We start from the raw sequence: 14,665 nt of genomic DNA on the forward strand, positions 1-14,665 counted from the left end.
AAGAGGCTTTGCATTTCTGGTTGCCCATACTGAGGAGAGGAGCATGCAAACAGCTACCAGAAAAAGCAGTAAGTGGAAAGGGGATTGGTGAGGTATCTCTTGAAAAGAAACTTTAGTACCAAATTGTTTAGCTGGTAAAACTAAAGGTAATGTAGAAAACAATTCATTGGGAAGCAAAGAAAAAAAACACCAGGCAAATTGACAGAACATTTATCTGAAAGAACAGTGAAAGAACAAACTCAAAATACTATTGAAATTAGAAGAAAACATTCCTTTAACCCATCAAAAGAAATGCCTTCAGCTAAAAGCACATGGGGTAGCTCAGACTCCCCTCCTGTTCAGTCGAGCCGTGTGTTGGGCTGTGTGAGGAGGGGCCGTGGTGGCACCAGTGGGTCCCTGCTGGCTCGAAACAGCCAAGTGCCACTTGCATCCCCAGCTGGCAGCATGCAGAGAGGGTTCCCCATTCAGGTGCCTCTGACAGTGGCAGGTAAGGCCAATGCCAGTCAGGCATCCAAGGAGGAGCACAGCTCCATGCCAGAGCCTCAGGAGAGAGCGAGGAATTATGACCGCAATGCGTTTGGAAGCAGCAGTGTGTTACACCCCGCTATAAGTTAAAGAGCTCATTGCTTTCCTCTGATGATAAGGTTGTGTGAAGATGAGAGGGAAATAAATTCCACGAGCAAGCAGCTGAGGTAAGGAGAAGCCTTGAGTTATACATGCCTAGCTGCCGTATGATTTTTATGCATTCTGTGCAATCAAGCGATATTGAGATCATCATTAGAGGCTATTAAAAACACCATTGTGAACTCTGTGCATGCAGCACTAAGGGTTTCATCTGTAGTTAAACTCTTTGATTTTTAATTTCAAAATTTATTTTGCTAGTGAAGATGAAGGACTTGTTTCTAGCACTGCAGTCATACAAATGCTTTGCTTTTGCCTTAGGATAAAACTATGATTAGCAGTTTGGAGCTTTCTGTGTGCTTGACATCGAGCTAAACAACACAGTCATCATAACAAATTCCTGACAAAAATATTGAAGTGTGATTGTATTTATGAGCTTTAAAGAATAGAACATCACAGAAAAGTGGTAGCTTCAAAGATTAGTTTTATAGATCTGAGATACTCAGTGTGGCAGTGGTTAATCATAAAAAGTACTGTAAACACAGAAGGTGTGAAAATTTTCTTCACCTATATATTTTCTCTCTCTTCCTGTTTGATATAGGTGGGAGCATGTACAAATATTAAAAGGTGATTGTATGTGTGCAGAGAGATCAGAGCCTCTCCATTGCATGGGTGATAGATAGTCTGCTGGTGGGGTTCATTTAATCTCTTGAACCTCCTTTCTGCCACATGGCCAACAGGCAGTTTTAAAGGCAACAGGAAATCAAATGTGACATAATTGCAAAAGAAATGGTTTCCCATGAAGTGATCTAATATCTTTAGGCCTATAGATTGGAGAGGAAAATGTATCCTTACAGGAACTAAAATTAACAGCTCATCCATCATCTACTTCTTGGAAAGGAAGCATTTGAATGGAGCTGGGCTTAAGGTGGCTGAACCATTTTGCTAATTTCAGCAGGCAAGCCAGGATTTAGCAAAGCTTTCAGTCAACCCTTAGTAACAAATATTTGAATAAATCTCTCCATTATCTTCAATACCACATGGCATTTGTCTATCAGTTCTTGTGTTTATGGTTTAGGCTTTCCAGCTCACCTCTATTTCCATACCACCTTTTGTAAGAGCAGGGCTGTGGGTTCCGGGGACCAGGTAGTGAGAGGGGCTGCAGCCATGGGAAGCTGGACACAGAGGGGCTGCAGCTCATGGAAAGCTGGACACAGCAGCTCACAGTGGGTTAACACCATAACTGTGCCTGTACCACAGAGGCAAAGCAGAGAGTGCCTGGGGGGAAAATCACTTGCTGTTTGAATGCTCTACTTTTTGGAGAGAAGCTCTATGATAATGATAATGACATTGCCCAAGACAGCGAGGACCCTGGTTTTTCAAGTCTCTACTACTTTATGTAATGCTGCGGTGTCACATTAGTACATGCTTATTAGAGATTCATTTAAAATACATGGGTGCTGATAAATGACTCACAGCACTGCTACTGTTACTTTTGCATAATTAGAAAATACATGAAGGTTTAGAAACTCTAATGATGTGAATATGAAACATCCCCTCTTGCAGTCCACTGGGATTTCTCCATCATTGCCTGTATATTGGCCTTTTCTGTCTGGAGCTGAAAACTCATTAGACCTGACAGTGTTCAGATCATGTGCTGGAAATGCCGTTCTCTGTTAATTTATTACAGGCCAAATCCAGAGCAGGGCTGGTTGTGCTGCTCAGTTGCCCAGACAAGACAACTCTGCTGAATATGTCACTGCTGGAAAGATGCCCCTTAGCCTGAAGGCTGACGTAAGCCTGCCTCCAGCCAGCTCGAGTGTGTGCTGCTCCTGCTCCCCAGGCAGACAGACAGACAGACAGACAGACAGACAGAGAGGCTTACCCAGCACAGCTGTCCAGATCCCTGGTATGTGCCACCCAGCCCCTGGCACCCCTGGCACTGCTTCCTCGGGGCGAGCACTGCCCGAGCACTGGCTCTGGCCCTAAGTCACGGAGGATTTACAAAGGCAGCTTGTCTCTGGTAAAGACTTTCATTTTAATTTCCCAATCAGCATTGCAACAAGGAGGAGTAAAGGCAGCAATAAAGAGAGGAGATGAATATAGTCTGAAGTTCAGTGTTGTGCCAGGAAAGGGCGTTTTAAAACCTTGATTTACATTCTGCTGCTCAGACTGTTACTGACATGTCAGCAACGTCTGGCTGCAGCCGGAGTGACTCTGCGTGTCTGTGTGAGCAGGGCTCGCTGCAGAAGAGCTGCCTGTGCAAAAGCAGCTACAGCACATCACCCGCCTGCTGCCAAAGGTCACACTTTGAAAAGGACCATGATACACAGGGAGAAAGCCTCAAAAACACCTCCTGAAATATTGTATTATTTCTGTAAGACACTTTCTTTTGTAATCAGGCCACTGTCTGTGTCAGGTGTGGAAAAACTAATGATGCTGAAACCTGGAGGGCTTTTATTAAGCTGCTTCCCCAGCTGTTTGGGTGGGCAGCACTGCTGTGGACTGTCCTTCCCCACCATCACCTCCTCCACCAGCCCCCTGCTGGACTCCCCATCCCTCAGCCCCATGCAGGGGTAGTCTGCATTTTGACACAGAGGATTCTAGAGAAAAGCAGCAGTCCAGGGGTTTGCAGGCCTGATCCTTCTGCTCTCTGGGCTTTGTTTGCCCCAACTGGGAAAGAAAAATGCCATTTCTAAAGCCTAAGTTATCTTTTGAGCAATAAATCAACATGACAATGTCTCCCATCATATGCTTGTCTTCAAAATATTATTAGTCACCAGGTCACCCTTTCTTTTACGTGTGTGCATACACTCTCAAAGATTTGTGTGCTGCTACAAACATGCAGACTAGTTTACATGTGCATGCTTGAACCTTGCTTTTCTGTGGCATCCCACAAATTCATAAACTATGGGTGGAGATTGGTAGACTTGGGGTTTGGCTTTGCTGGAAGAGAAATGCCCTGACCTACTTTCTTCTGCCGAGAATGTAATAAAAGCAAGAGGTTCATGTAATGATGGGATTGATTTTTCTGTCCATATAGGTAAGTAGATTGCTGGCATCACAAGTTATCTGTGGCTAAAAGCTGTGACATTGATCTATTAGACTCTGCCCTATGACCTTCAGTAAATGGCATCTCTGCTTTCATGTCCTCACTGGGAAAAGGGGACTAATGGTGCCCTCTGGCCTTCATGAGACCTATTTTTACCTTCTCAGTAAAGAGCTTGGAAATCTCAGGCAGAGGGACCTTACTAATAATATTTATCATGTTATCTTATGTAGCATCATCATTAGGCTGGCCTCCATGTGCTCCAGGGCTGAGATTAGGCTGAGGGTTCCCACCAGTGTCCCTCACTCCCCCCCAGAGGCAGCTCTGCCAGGGATCACTCGACATCAGGCTTGGAGGGAGTGGAAAAGCACCAAATCTAAGCCATATCCAAAGAGCAAACACAGTGGTGCCACTCCATTGCAATTTGCCATGGTAGAAGTTCAGTTAAGCAACTGCCTAAACCCCGTGGATATCAGTGGGGCCCAAGCCAGGCAGCAGCAGCAGTACCAAGGCAGTCTCTTGGCAGTTTTTTCATTCCTGTTTAGTAGCTTGCTTTTAAATGGTTCATAAGCTCCTGGACTCATTAGCGGCTGCAGAAGAGCTGATTGCACAGTGAAAGCAGTGAGTGATGATAATGAAGCTACGGTTCACACTTAACTGCCCAAGTTCATTCCAGTGAGGTGTGCCTCCATACAAAGTGAGGTGTGATCTGTATAAAGGCAGCATGTATTATTCAGATTAAATACCTGCACTGGTTTTAGTATGGACCGTTGTGTTTTGTAACAGCAACATCTGTCTGACTGAAGTGCTGTAAATTTCCCTTGTTAAGGAGCTATAATGTGGTCATAGGGCCCGTGCAGCAGAGGACAGTGGTAAGTCTGCTGCTTTAGGACCTTTATTGATGTCTCTGCCTACCTTTATGTGTGTGCTGCAGTCAGGATGCTCCACATGCTTTTTTAGTTTGCTACACTTTGTTCATCACTCCTAGTTGTGAAGGCAGACATAAAAAAAATTAACATCAGTATAATCTGAAATTTCTTGAAGTATAAAACAGAGTTATACAGTTATGCAGTTATAAAATATATAACTGGATTTTTAAAATAATATTTATTTGAGTACATGTGGCTCATGACTGGATGATAAACAGCCCTCACCTATAGGAGAACAATTTGAGCTTGACTGCTGGGAAATCACTTCCTGGTCCCTGTCATAAGAAATTAAGGACCTTTTTAGTAATTTTTAATAAAATATCTCAGTGAGATGCACAAGGAGACATTTTGGAGAAGACCTTCAGGTTGTGGAGGAGGTGGCAGGGAGAGTTAAATGTTCTAAAATTGGTAAAGGACATCTCTGTAACATACTTTAACTAGAAAGGAGAAGCGTTGCTTCAAACACAACAGCTTCACCCCTACTCAGTAGTGGAGGAGGTGACACAATGTCACTTTTAGCAGAAGTGTGAGACAGATGTCTACAGAGGGGGAAGGGAATTCAATCGTTGGGAGAAGGCTTCATATTTTAGAGCTAAATTTAACCAATGTCAAGGAATTGTCTAAGGTGTGCTGGGGTTTGCTAGGTTTCTCTAGGTGCTTTGGAATGTGCAAAAGTGAAACCAAGGCACCAGGTCTGGCTCAGCTGGAGCCACATTTGTGGTTGCTGGATTGAAGAAATAGCTGCAGCTGAGAGGCAAACCTGTCTCCTTCCCATTCCTGTGTCACTCACCCAGCCCTGACTGGCCATGCTTTTGGATGTTACCACACTCTGGCTGATTTTTCATTTCACTGCTGGAGTCAGCCACACAGCAAAACTAGGAGAATTAGAATGAAAGACAGTGTTAAAATTGTGGACTGATGGAATTGGCATCTTCTTTTCAAATGAGCGCATTGCTACCCAGAAGCAACGTGTATTTAGGTGCCAATTAGTAACGGGCCAAGTGAAGTGAGTCCTTGGCACGAGAGCTGCTGGCTCTGCTGACATGGAAAGGAGCTGCCTGCACCCTTGGCTGTGGTGTTTGTGGCTCATATGTCTGCATAAACATATCCAAATAAAGAAAAAAAAAAAAAAGCCAGCATTATTGACAAAGCAAAGGCCAGTTCTATTTATATCTGCAGTAAGGCTGCGATAATGAAGATGCTTTAATGTGTCTCAGAGCCTAGATGAAACACTGAAAATGTTGCTTTTAAGAAAAAAATTATAATAATATCCCCTTGAAATCCCGAGGAAATGTGTGTGGCGGACTTCTGGAGAGCAATATCAAAGAAATAGGAGTTGCAGAGCATAGGGAGTTACTACAGTTATGGGCTTTGAATTGGCTTAAATCTTTGCTTTTAAGTTTTTTTCCCCCTAAGGATCTCTTTAAAAGTAACACTTTATTGACAGGGAGAATGTTTTACTGCCACTGAACTCCAGCAACAGTGCAGATCTGTCAGACCTTGCCTTACTTAGGAGTGTAAATCCTTTCTCTGTGGTTGCTTCTGCTGTCTGGCCCCTTTTATGAGTGTCAGACTCCTAGGGGGGCTGGGAGAGGCAGTGTGAATGTCTGCAGAGGGGGACAGATGGGTAAGAATGTTCTTTCAACACAGAATTTGGAGCTTTATAGTTAGGAAAGACATTTTTCTTTTCTGAAAGTCTTTTCAGGGCTTCCAGGGTTGTTGGGTTTTGTTGAGGCAATTGGAAAATGGGAAAAAAAACCCCATTTACTAAAAATATCATCTGTCATTTTATCCTGTTGCATCTTTGACCAGCTTGAATCAACTGGTTGTTTCATGGCATTGAGCAGGTTTAAAATACGGCTCTAGGAGCAGAAAATGCCCTCGAGCATTGCTGAGCACGTGTGCAGGTGTCATAGCTTGTCTGGTGGCACTGTCCCTTTCTCCAAGAAGCCTCATCGTAGGTAATTACTTTCACCTTGTTAGGAATTTGGGTAAATGGCTGCAAAAATCAGCACTAACCAAGCAGGACTCGGGGCCAGAGCCCATCACATCCCTGGTCCTCTCTCTTAGGAACCCTGAGATCCTCAGCCAGACTGTGCTCCAAAACCAATACATGCCTGATGCATTTTAGAATAACCTTTCCCAGTCAACATATGCTTTGTTTCTAGCTTGATTTTTTTGTCTACTTCTACTAGATCAGATTGCTATTCTTATTTAGTTAATTTGATAATAACAAGATATTGTGAAAATCTCACATGGTAGAAGAGGTGGCCAATGACCATATAGAAATGGGAACTGATTTTTAACTACATCATCCAGAAGAGTTAAATGAAGGCAATAGACTATAAAGCTTAGGCTATTTGTTGAAGTTGAAAAGAGATCAGGTTTTCGGTTGTAGAATTTGGTTTTTGAAGCATGAATGATGATATTCACCCTTTGTCCTTGGAGCAGGGAACATGCTTTGTGGAGCATGTGCAGCCCTGTGCATGCTGTTGGCACTCACCAGATAACTGTGATTAACAATGCACAGATGCACTGGCCATTGCTTTCAGGTGGTCAGGCCAGGTGGAAGGAGTATGAAAGAACTTATGACGGACAGGTATTCACATGTGAGTTAAAAGATTGAAAGGAAAAGAAATTCTGGTTTATCTGGGTAATTAAAGGCACACTCTGCAGAGGAAAACAAGCAAAAGCATACGCAATGCATGCACAGTTTGGAAGGCACACGACTTCAGCTTGCTGAGAGGTGTAAAGAGTAAAGATGGGTTTTCTACCTTCCTTTTGTCCCTTGGGTGCCTATTTGCAAATACAAATGGCCAGGTGTGTTTGTATTATTTATGTTAAAAGAAGATGAAGGTTGTAAGGAAGAGAACCTTGAAGCTAAGACACTCCAGGATTGCCACTGCTCCTGCAGTCTCTGTGTTGGCCATCCAGGCTGTTTTATGTTCCCTCTGTCCCCAAGAGAGCTGCACAAGAAGGGCTGGCAGGCTGGCCACGGGACACTGCCTGCACTGCCACCTGCAGAGGTGCACAGCTGCCACGCTGCTCTGCTGCCCACAGGGCACAGGGAGACACCACCTCCCAGCACTTCTGGTATCCCTGGAATCCTCACAGCCCCTCTGGCAGGTTCCTGGGAGCCATGCAGTGCCCTGGGCAGCTCCCAGCAGGGCAGGAGATGAGGAGATGCCCACATACATTAAGTGGGTTGTTGGAAAAGCAGGAGCACCAAGTCAGTGTGCTCACAGAGGCACCTCGAGCAGGCAGTGATTAAGTGGCTGTCAGGGTGTTCTGGCTGCCAGCCCGTGGGTGCCTGGCCCTGAGCCCCAGAGATTCCCTCATTGGGCAGGATCCATGGTCCTGCAGTCAGCTGAAGCTTAGCACTCCCTACAGGGCCTGAGCTGCCACATTCCCCACTCAAATTCAGCGCCACCATCCTCATCTCTGGCTGTTCAGTGTTTGCTGTTGCAGGGGAAGATCAGGAAAATCCAGATTCCTTCTTTCAACTGTGTAAAGACCATTCCAGACCCCAGTTACATCCCTCTTTGTCCTGATGCCGGGCAAACAAAGCTGTACAGACCCTCTTTAGCTAGGAGATGCTCTCTCTGGCTTGTTTTTCACACCCACTACCCAGCCAGCCCCTCTTGCGACTGGGTTGTATCATTGTCTCTCTGATTTCCTGTTGTCAGATGGGCTGATTTTAATTGGTTTGCATTTTCAGTTGGTTTTCAGTTCATCAGGAAGGATAAAATAAAATCCTGCCCTCCATGCTCCTCTCTATCCACCGTAGCAGCACCAGCTGAGCATGTTAATCTGAGGAGCAGTGCAAGCAGGGCTTGCTCCCTGTGAAGTGTTTGGAGGCTGGCTGTTAAGCATTACATTATTCAAAATGCATTAAATTGTCTTGGATGAGGAGGAAGCATGTCTCGATCATCAAGCTGATGGACATTAGCAGTCTTCCACCACAAGTTTGCTAAATTTGAACTAGGTTTAGCTACTGCCTGCTTCATTCCTATTCTGCAAGGAAAGCTGTGGACAGGGAACTGGCAAGGAATATGAGGCATAAATTCGAGGTACCCACAACTTATACTGAAAGCCTTATATAAATCCTTGGGATTTCTAGACTTTGGAGAAATGCAATTGGCATTACTGCCTTCTGTTGACCCAGCAGGAAAGTTTAACCGGTACTCCAGGATACAGATTCTTGACAGTCTGGAGGTGGCTTTGAGATCTGAGGGTGGCTTAAATGTTACTGGTGGGGAAGAGCAAGAAGGGGAAGTAACACATTTCTCAGCATTTCAAGGTTTACAAAGCTTGTGTGCTGAGCTAGAGGCTGTTAGGGTTTGCTTAGTCTCAAAACAGGGAAATCAGGAAAAAATAGAGATGGGTGACAGGCAGTTAACCAGTGATTTTTTTTTTTCAGCTTATTGCTAATATTTGTATTTGCTGTCTTTTAGGAAAATTCAGATTTTGAATATTTGACTATTGATTCATAAAAGATTTTGTAATTACTATTTATATCCCTTCTTTGAGCATTTCCGTTGGCAGTCACTAGAATGTCATGGTCTCCTGTATCATAGACCTGCCATCGCCACTGTGAAAAACACACTCCTGCCTTGCTGAAAACTTGTAACAAGCAAATGCCAGCCCTTCCTAGCTGCAGTTAGTGTAAAAAAAAACAAAACAATGCAGAGGATTTGTGTGAAGAGGAGAGGCTCCGTTGGCATCTGATGGATGAGCTGGGATTTCCCATCCTCCTTCTGGCTTGGTAGCAGAGCTGCACACGGGCGGATAAACCCAGCACAGAACAGGAGCTAAGGCTGGGACAGGCACACACCATTGCTCATTCCGAGGCTGCCAGTTACTCAGCAATCAGTAGAATAAATATCTGAGATTTGCTTCTCCCTCCTCAAATGTTTTGTCGTTTGGTCTTTGTTCAGGGGCAATGTATCTCTCTCCGAGGTACCTCGACTTTTTTGATCTGTTGGCCTTAATCAGTTACAGGGTGTCATTATACCTCTAAGCCAGCTAAGCCCAAGCAGCTCAGTCTTGCCAACATGACTCTTCATTTCCCTCTTTTCATCTCTCCCAGAGGTCAAAAATAGCTGTCTATGAGAAAATGTGGTCATACATGAAGTCGGCCGAGCCCTCGGTGTTCACCAAGACGACGGCGGACGGGGTGGCCAGGGTACGGAAGTCCAAGGGCAAGTTTGCCTTCCTGCTGGAGTCCACGATGAATGAGTACATCGAGCAGCGCAAGCCCTGCGACACCATGAAAGTTGGAGGCAACCTGGATTCCAAGGGCTATGGTGTAGCAACCCCCAAAGGCTCAGCATTAAGGTGGGTGGAATAATATAACAATATCCATGTTGTTATAGTATTCCACCTACCCTGATGTATTGTGTTGTCATTTTCTTTCTTGTGGATTTTGAGGTAACTTAAAAGTTTAAAATCTTCAATATTCCATGGAGTTAAATAAGACGGTAAATTATGGTTTCATTTATTTAATGCATCCATTTTTTTGTGTTCTCTTCGTGTTGTCCTCTCTGATTGTTTGTTGCTGTTTTAATTTTACAGTTCAATGGCTTTTTCAATTTAAATGGTAAAAGCCAAGTTAACCTGCCATATGTGACGAATGTTAACTGCATGATGTGGTGTTGTTACTTTTTTTCTCAAAGACGATTTCCCCATCCCGCACACTTCAGTTTTGAGCAAATGTTATCCTCCATGCCACCTTCCAATATTTAACCCTGTATTTGCTGTACAGACATTTTGATAGCTCCACGTTCTGTGAAATTTTAGCCAATTTGTCCTCTTGTGCTCCTTTTTTTATACGTTACGATTTCCTAAGCATTTGTGCATTTTTTCTTACAAGTTATGTTTTATCGTTTCAAGAAATGCTGTTAACCTGGCAGTATTAAAACTGAATGAGCAAGGCCTCTTGGACAAATTGAAAAACAAATGGTGGTACGACAAAGGAGAGTGCGGCAGCGGGGGAGGTGACTCCAAGGTCAGCCTCAATGTCACCACAATCGGGTACCTTAGCAAAGAGTAATCGGCAAGGCTGTTATTTTGCTTCTCAAGAAAAAAAAACCAAAAAGAAAGCAGATGAAAATTATTTCACTAATTGTGGTGGGGAAAAAAAACGCGATTTTCTTGTTCAGTAGCTCTTTCAAAGAAACAGTCTTATTTAATATCATCAGCGGGTTTGTTCGAGCTTGGAAACCTTATTTAACTAACAGATAGAAAATCTAGTGTTTGTGGGACCTACGCAGAGCAAGTCAGTGAGGTAACCATACAAGAAACCAATGATCAGCTCTGGTCACTGTCCCAGCCCTTGAGAGCAAGGGTTTATGAGACTTCTTTTTGCCAGGACCAGCTGTGACAGCACAGACCTGGAGGTGAAAGAGCTCCTGTTTCCTTTGGCCTTCTGGGAAGATTTTGGAAATGTTACCTGGCATATTCAAATGTCACCTTTTGTACAGCACTCCAGTGCAGGAGTCCTGTATCTGTGTTTGACATGCCTTTGATACAGACGTGGACTCAAATCTGCCTCCAGTGGCAGCCGTGGCAGCCTTATCACTGCCTTCTGCTGAGCTGAGGCTTCCCCCAGCCTTCCAGGCAGCCTGTACTGCACCTTCCCAAAGTTGCTTCAGTGGGCTCATGTATTGCAAATGTATGCTTTCCTCTTGCCAACTTTGTCCTGTAGGACTGGCAGTCCTTTTCTGCAGTCTTTAACCCAGCGAGGATAAGCTATAGCTAGAGTTGGCTGGGTGTTGTTGGTCGCTGTGGGTGCAGGAATTACCAAGAAAATTAATTTAAATGACATTGTTGTACTGAAAAGTACTGAAATTCATTTTTATAGTGACACTCTCCTATATCTAGTAAAACCAGATCTTTAGGGAGCAATAACTCCTAATCTCTCCAATAAAAATGCTTCAGATTTGGTCCAAAATCAATAATAACAGTAAACTGCAGTTTCGGACAATTACTGCAAATTACTGCTACAATCTATTCATAAGAGTTGCATACAGTTGGCTGTATAGGAAATTGCTCAGCTCGTCATGTCTACTGCTAGCAAAAGCCACTGTGTAATATTAAAGGAAGGAAAAACTCTTGAATTTGGATTGATTCAGTAACTGGAGGTCTGCAGTGCTCAGCAGCAGCCTGGAGATGAGCAGAAGCTTTTTTATGCTTTTTAGCTCTGCTGCTCATCCTTCACAGAACATTTTTATATGTCATATTTGCCAGTATATTAAATGTTTAATATCCTCCTGGGATCCAGCACCTCATTGTCTAGTGCTGCCTCCCTGAAAGAAAACTCTTCATACAAACCAGCTTCAATGAACTTCATTGCTTCAAGTTCACTGAATTAAACCCAGCCAGTAGCCCTAAGGAAACTAAGGAGGGCTTTTTAAATGGTCACAATTAGGGCAGGGCCATCCTTCTGTTTTGCTGGAAGATGTTTTACAAAGAACAGTGCTGTCTGTTTAGCAGGCCCTTGGCAGTGTTGAGGGAGTGGAGTCTGGGGTGCTGTGCTGATATGAGTTGGTACTCAGAGAAGAGGGAAGGGGAGCAAACACAATAATGTGTGTTTTGCTGGTTTAGTCCCAAGTGACGTCTGTCTGCAGTTTGTTGTAACACGCTGTGGTGAAGGACTTGTTTGAGCTATAGTCAGCAGCTCTTGGGGCACAGCTCAGCTGGCAGAAGTCCCCAGAGAGGAGCACATGGGATGTAGAAGACCTCCCACAGAAGACCAAGCTGAGGGAGGCGGGGAAGGGGTTAGTGGCTGTTTCTAGAGGTGTGGTAAATCAAAGGGCTTTTTTGTTACGAAGTGGCTTTTCCTTTGAGGTAGTTCTGTAGGCCCTGAGCCCTGCAGACTGCAGTGTGGCTCCGTTGTGGCAGACAGGCAGAGCCTTCCCAGCACACCCCATCACTGGCCAGGCCCTGCCCCAGCCTGGCAGGAGCCCCACGGCCCTCTCAGGAAAGATGAGCTCTGGTGCTGCCCCTTGTGCACTGCAGCTCCGAGAGTCTTGCTGGCCTATCTCTCCTCACTGTCCTCCCACCAGAAGTTGCCCCCATCATCTCATCCCATCTTTCCAGTTAATTGTTTATATGAGCACGGATTCATTTGTAGGTCATTCAGAGGAGTCGCTGCAAAACTGTTATTTTTTTCCCTTTTACCTTAAAGGAGGTGGCAGCTGGGGGAATCAGGAATGGGGTGGTGAAGGTGCCTGAGGAGCAGATACAGACCTTGCCCTCCATCTCAACCATTGCTCACTCGGGGCAGCTCTCTCTACCGGCTGAGCTGACAGACTCCTCTCTCAGCTTCCCCAGTAGAGACCCGGGCTTGGGAAATCGCTGCCCCCGAGTCAGCAATCAGCCTCCCCCCGCCTCCTGACAGTGGGTTCTGTAATGGCTTGTGTGTGGATGTGAGTCACGTCAGACTGGTGGTGCTGGTTTCTTAAGCCGAATTCCTCTGTGACTCTGATACTTTAGCTCTTGCTGAAAGCCAGAGGTGAGTATGAGCCTGTTTGCTTGTGCCAGTGCCCATCGTTGTACTGCAAGGACCCGGCCACCCTCCCCTGCTCGTCCTCCCTGCGGCCTCGCGTGCGGTGTGCCTGCGCTCGGAGAGGAATCGTTCTGAGTTGTGAGTTCGTCTCTTGTTATCCTATCTTACCGCCTCTGGAAAATTAAACAGTGACTTCCATTTTCTCAACGATTTTGAGGCTTGCAGCAGGAAAAAGAAAAGGTATTCCATTGGTTTTCTGCAGGTTTTGAATCTGGTGGTTTACAGAGAGTGTGAGGTTAGGCCTGTGGGCATTCCGTGCTCCTGAGGTTCACTCCATTCAAGGCTAAAGAGATTGTGACATTTTAATGAGTTTGTTTTAAAGGCCTCAGCTGGCATGTGTCTTGTTTTCAGTGATACCAGTCTGTGCCAGCACTGGTGTGGAGCAGAGGGTGCCAGTGTTGGTACTGCCCTGGCAAAAGGAATGACCCAGTTTCAGTAGTGGTTTTTATTTAACAAGTCTGAAGGGGAATATGCTCCATCCATACATAATTTCCCTGGGATGCATGTCAATACATGTGGGCTGACTTGGCTGATGCAGACGTTCTGGTACATGCATCAAAACTCATTCACTTAGCCCTTCTAAATGAGCTTGAATTTCGTTTCATGGCAAAATTATTCTCTCTTCAAATGCTCTTATACATGCAAGCTGAGCTCTCAATCATGAGAGAATACAAAATAGCAATTGTAAAAAAAACATATTCCAGGAAATATGCTGCAGTGTATTACAAGTTTAGAAACTAATTATTTTGTTTATTATACAGTCCTATAATCTTGGAGCTGAGTTATGGCTGAATAGGGATTTAACAAGAATTGGACAAAAGGGGATGCAGACGGCGGTCACAGCCTGAGTGACTTAAGTGAAACTAATTATTCACTTGCATAGGAACAATTTCCTGCTAAGATAAATTTCCATAGTTCTGCTGTTGATAAATTTCTTGTATTCTTATACCTTCATGGTAACATTTAATGACAACCAACATGGAAGGAGAATGTTTGAATGCAGCTTCTCACCAACTTCACCTGCCAAGGTTCCCTGCTAATTATTTGACTTAATTTATTTAATATATTCTTTTTTAGGCTGATACCTCTTTTGGAGCGCATCAGAGAAATTACATGCAATGTAATATTATTTAATTTCCCAATTGTTTCTTTTTTATCATAGAACTACTTTTCCAGTGTGCTAGTTGAGTTCTGCCCTCAGAGCTGTGCTCCATACAATATTCCATTCCCAAGACCTTTGGAGCTGTGAGTGTGGCCATTAGCAGATGGGATCTGTTCCCCCGTGTCTGTGTGCTGTTTTGCTTTGATACATTTTCAGCACAGCCGTTAGCATTTGCAGCATAATTTTTTTAAGTGGCATATTTTTAGAAGAAATCTGTTATGCTTTATTTTAGATGATACCTGATGCCTAACGAGCACCATTGCCAAACACGTCGTGCATAAAAGAGAACATTTGGGGAAATGGCTATCTTAAAAAGATGCAGCACGATTTATTTG

The 14,665-nt window shown here is 44.4% G+C and overlaps 1 protein-coding gene across 3 annotated transcripts in view; it reads left to right on the forward strand.

Annotated features, from left to right (window-relative positions):
• The window catches only part of GRIA3 (glutamate ionotropic receptor AMPA type subunit 3), a 143,672-nt gene that overhangs the window by 114,337 nt on the left and 14,670 nt on the right, over window positions 1-14,665 (forward strand). For 2 of the 3 annotated variants that reach the window (XM_041485257.1, XM_041485259.1), the window contains one exon: window positions 9,689-9,936. In XM_041485257.1, coding sequence (XP_041341191.1) covers window positions 9,689-9,936 — 248 coding nt within the window. Of the gene's footprint in view, window positions 1-9,688; window positions 9,937-10,491; window positions 10,607-14,665 lie in introns of all 3 variants that reach the window. The other variant, XM_041485258.1, reaches the window with a different exon arrangement.

The sequence above is a fragment of the Pyrgilauda ruficollis genome, unplaced genomic scaffold, assembly GCF_017590135.1.
Source record: "Pyrgilauda ruficollis isolate IOZ18807 unplaced genomic scaffold, ASM1759013v1 scaffold7, whole genome shotgun sequence".
Classification (NCBI taxonomy): domain Eukaryota; kingdom Metazoa; phylum Chordata; class Aves; order Passeriformes; family Passeridae; genus Pyrgilauda; species Pyrgilauda ruficollis.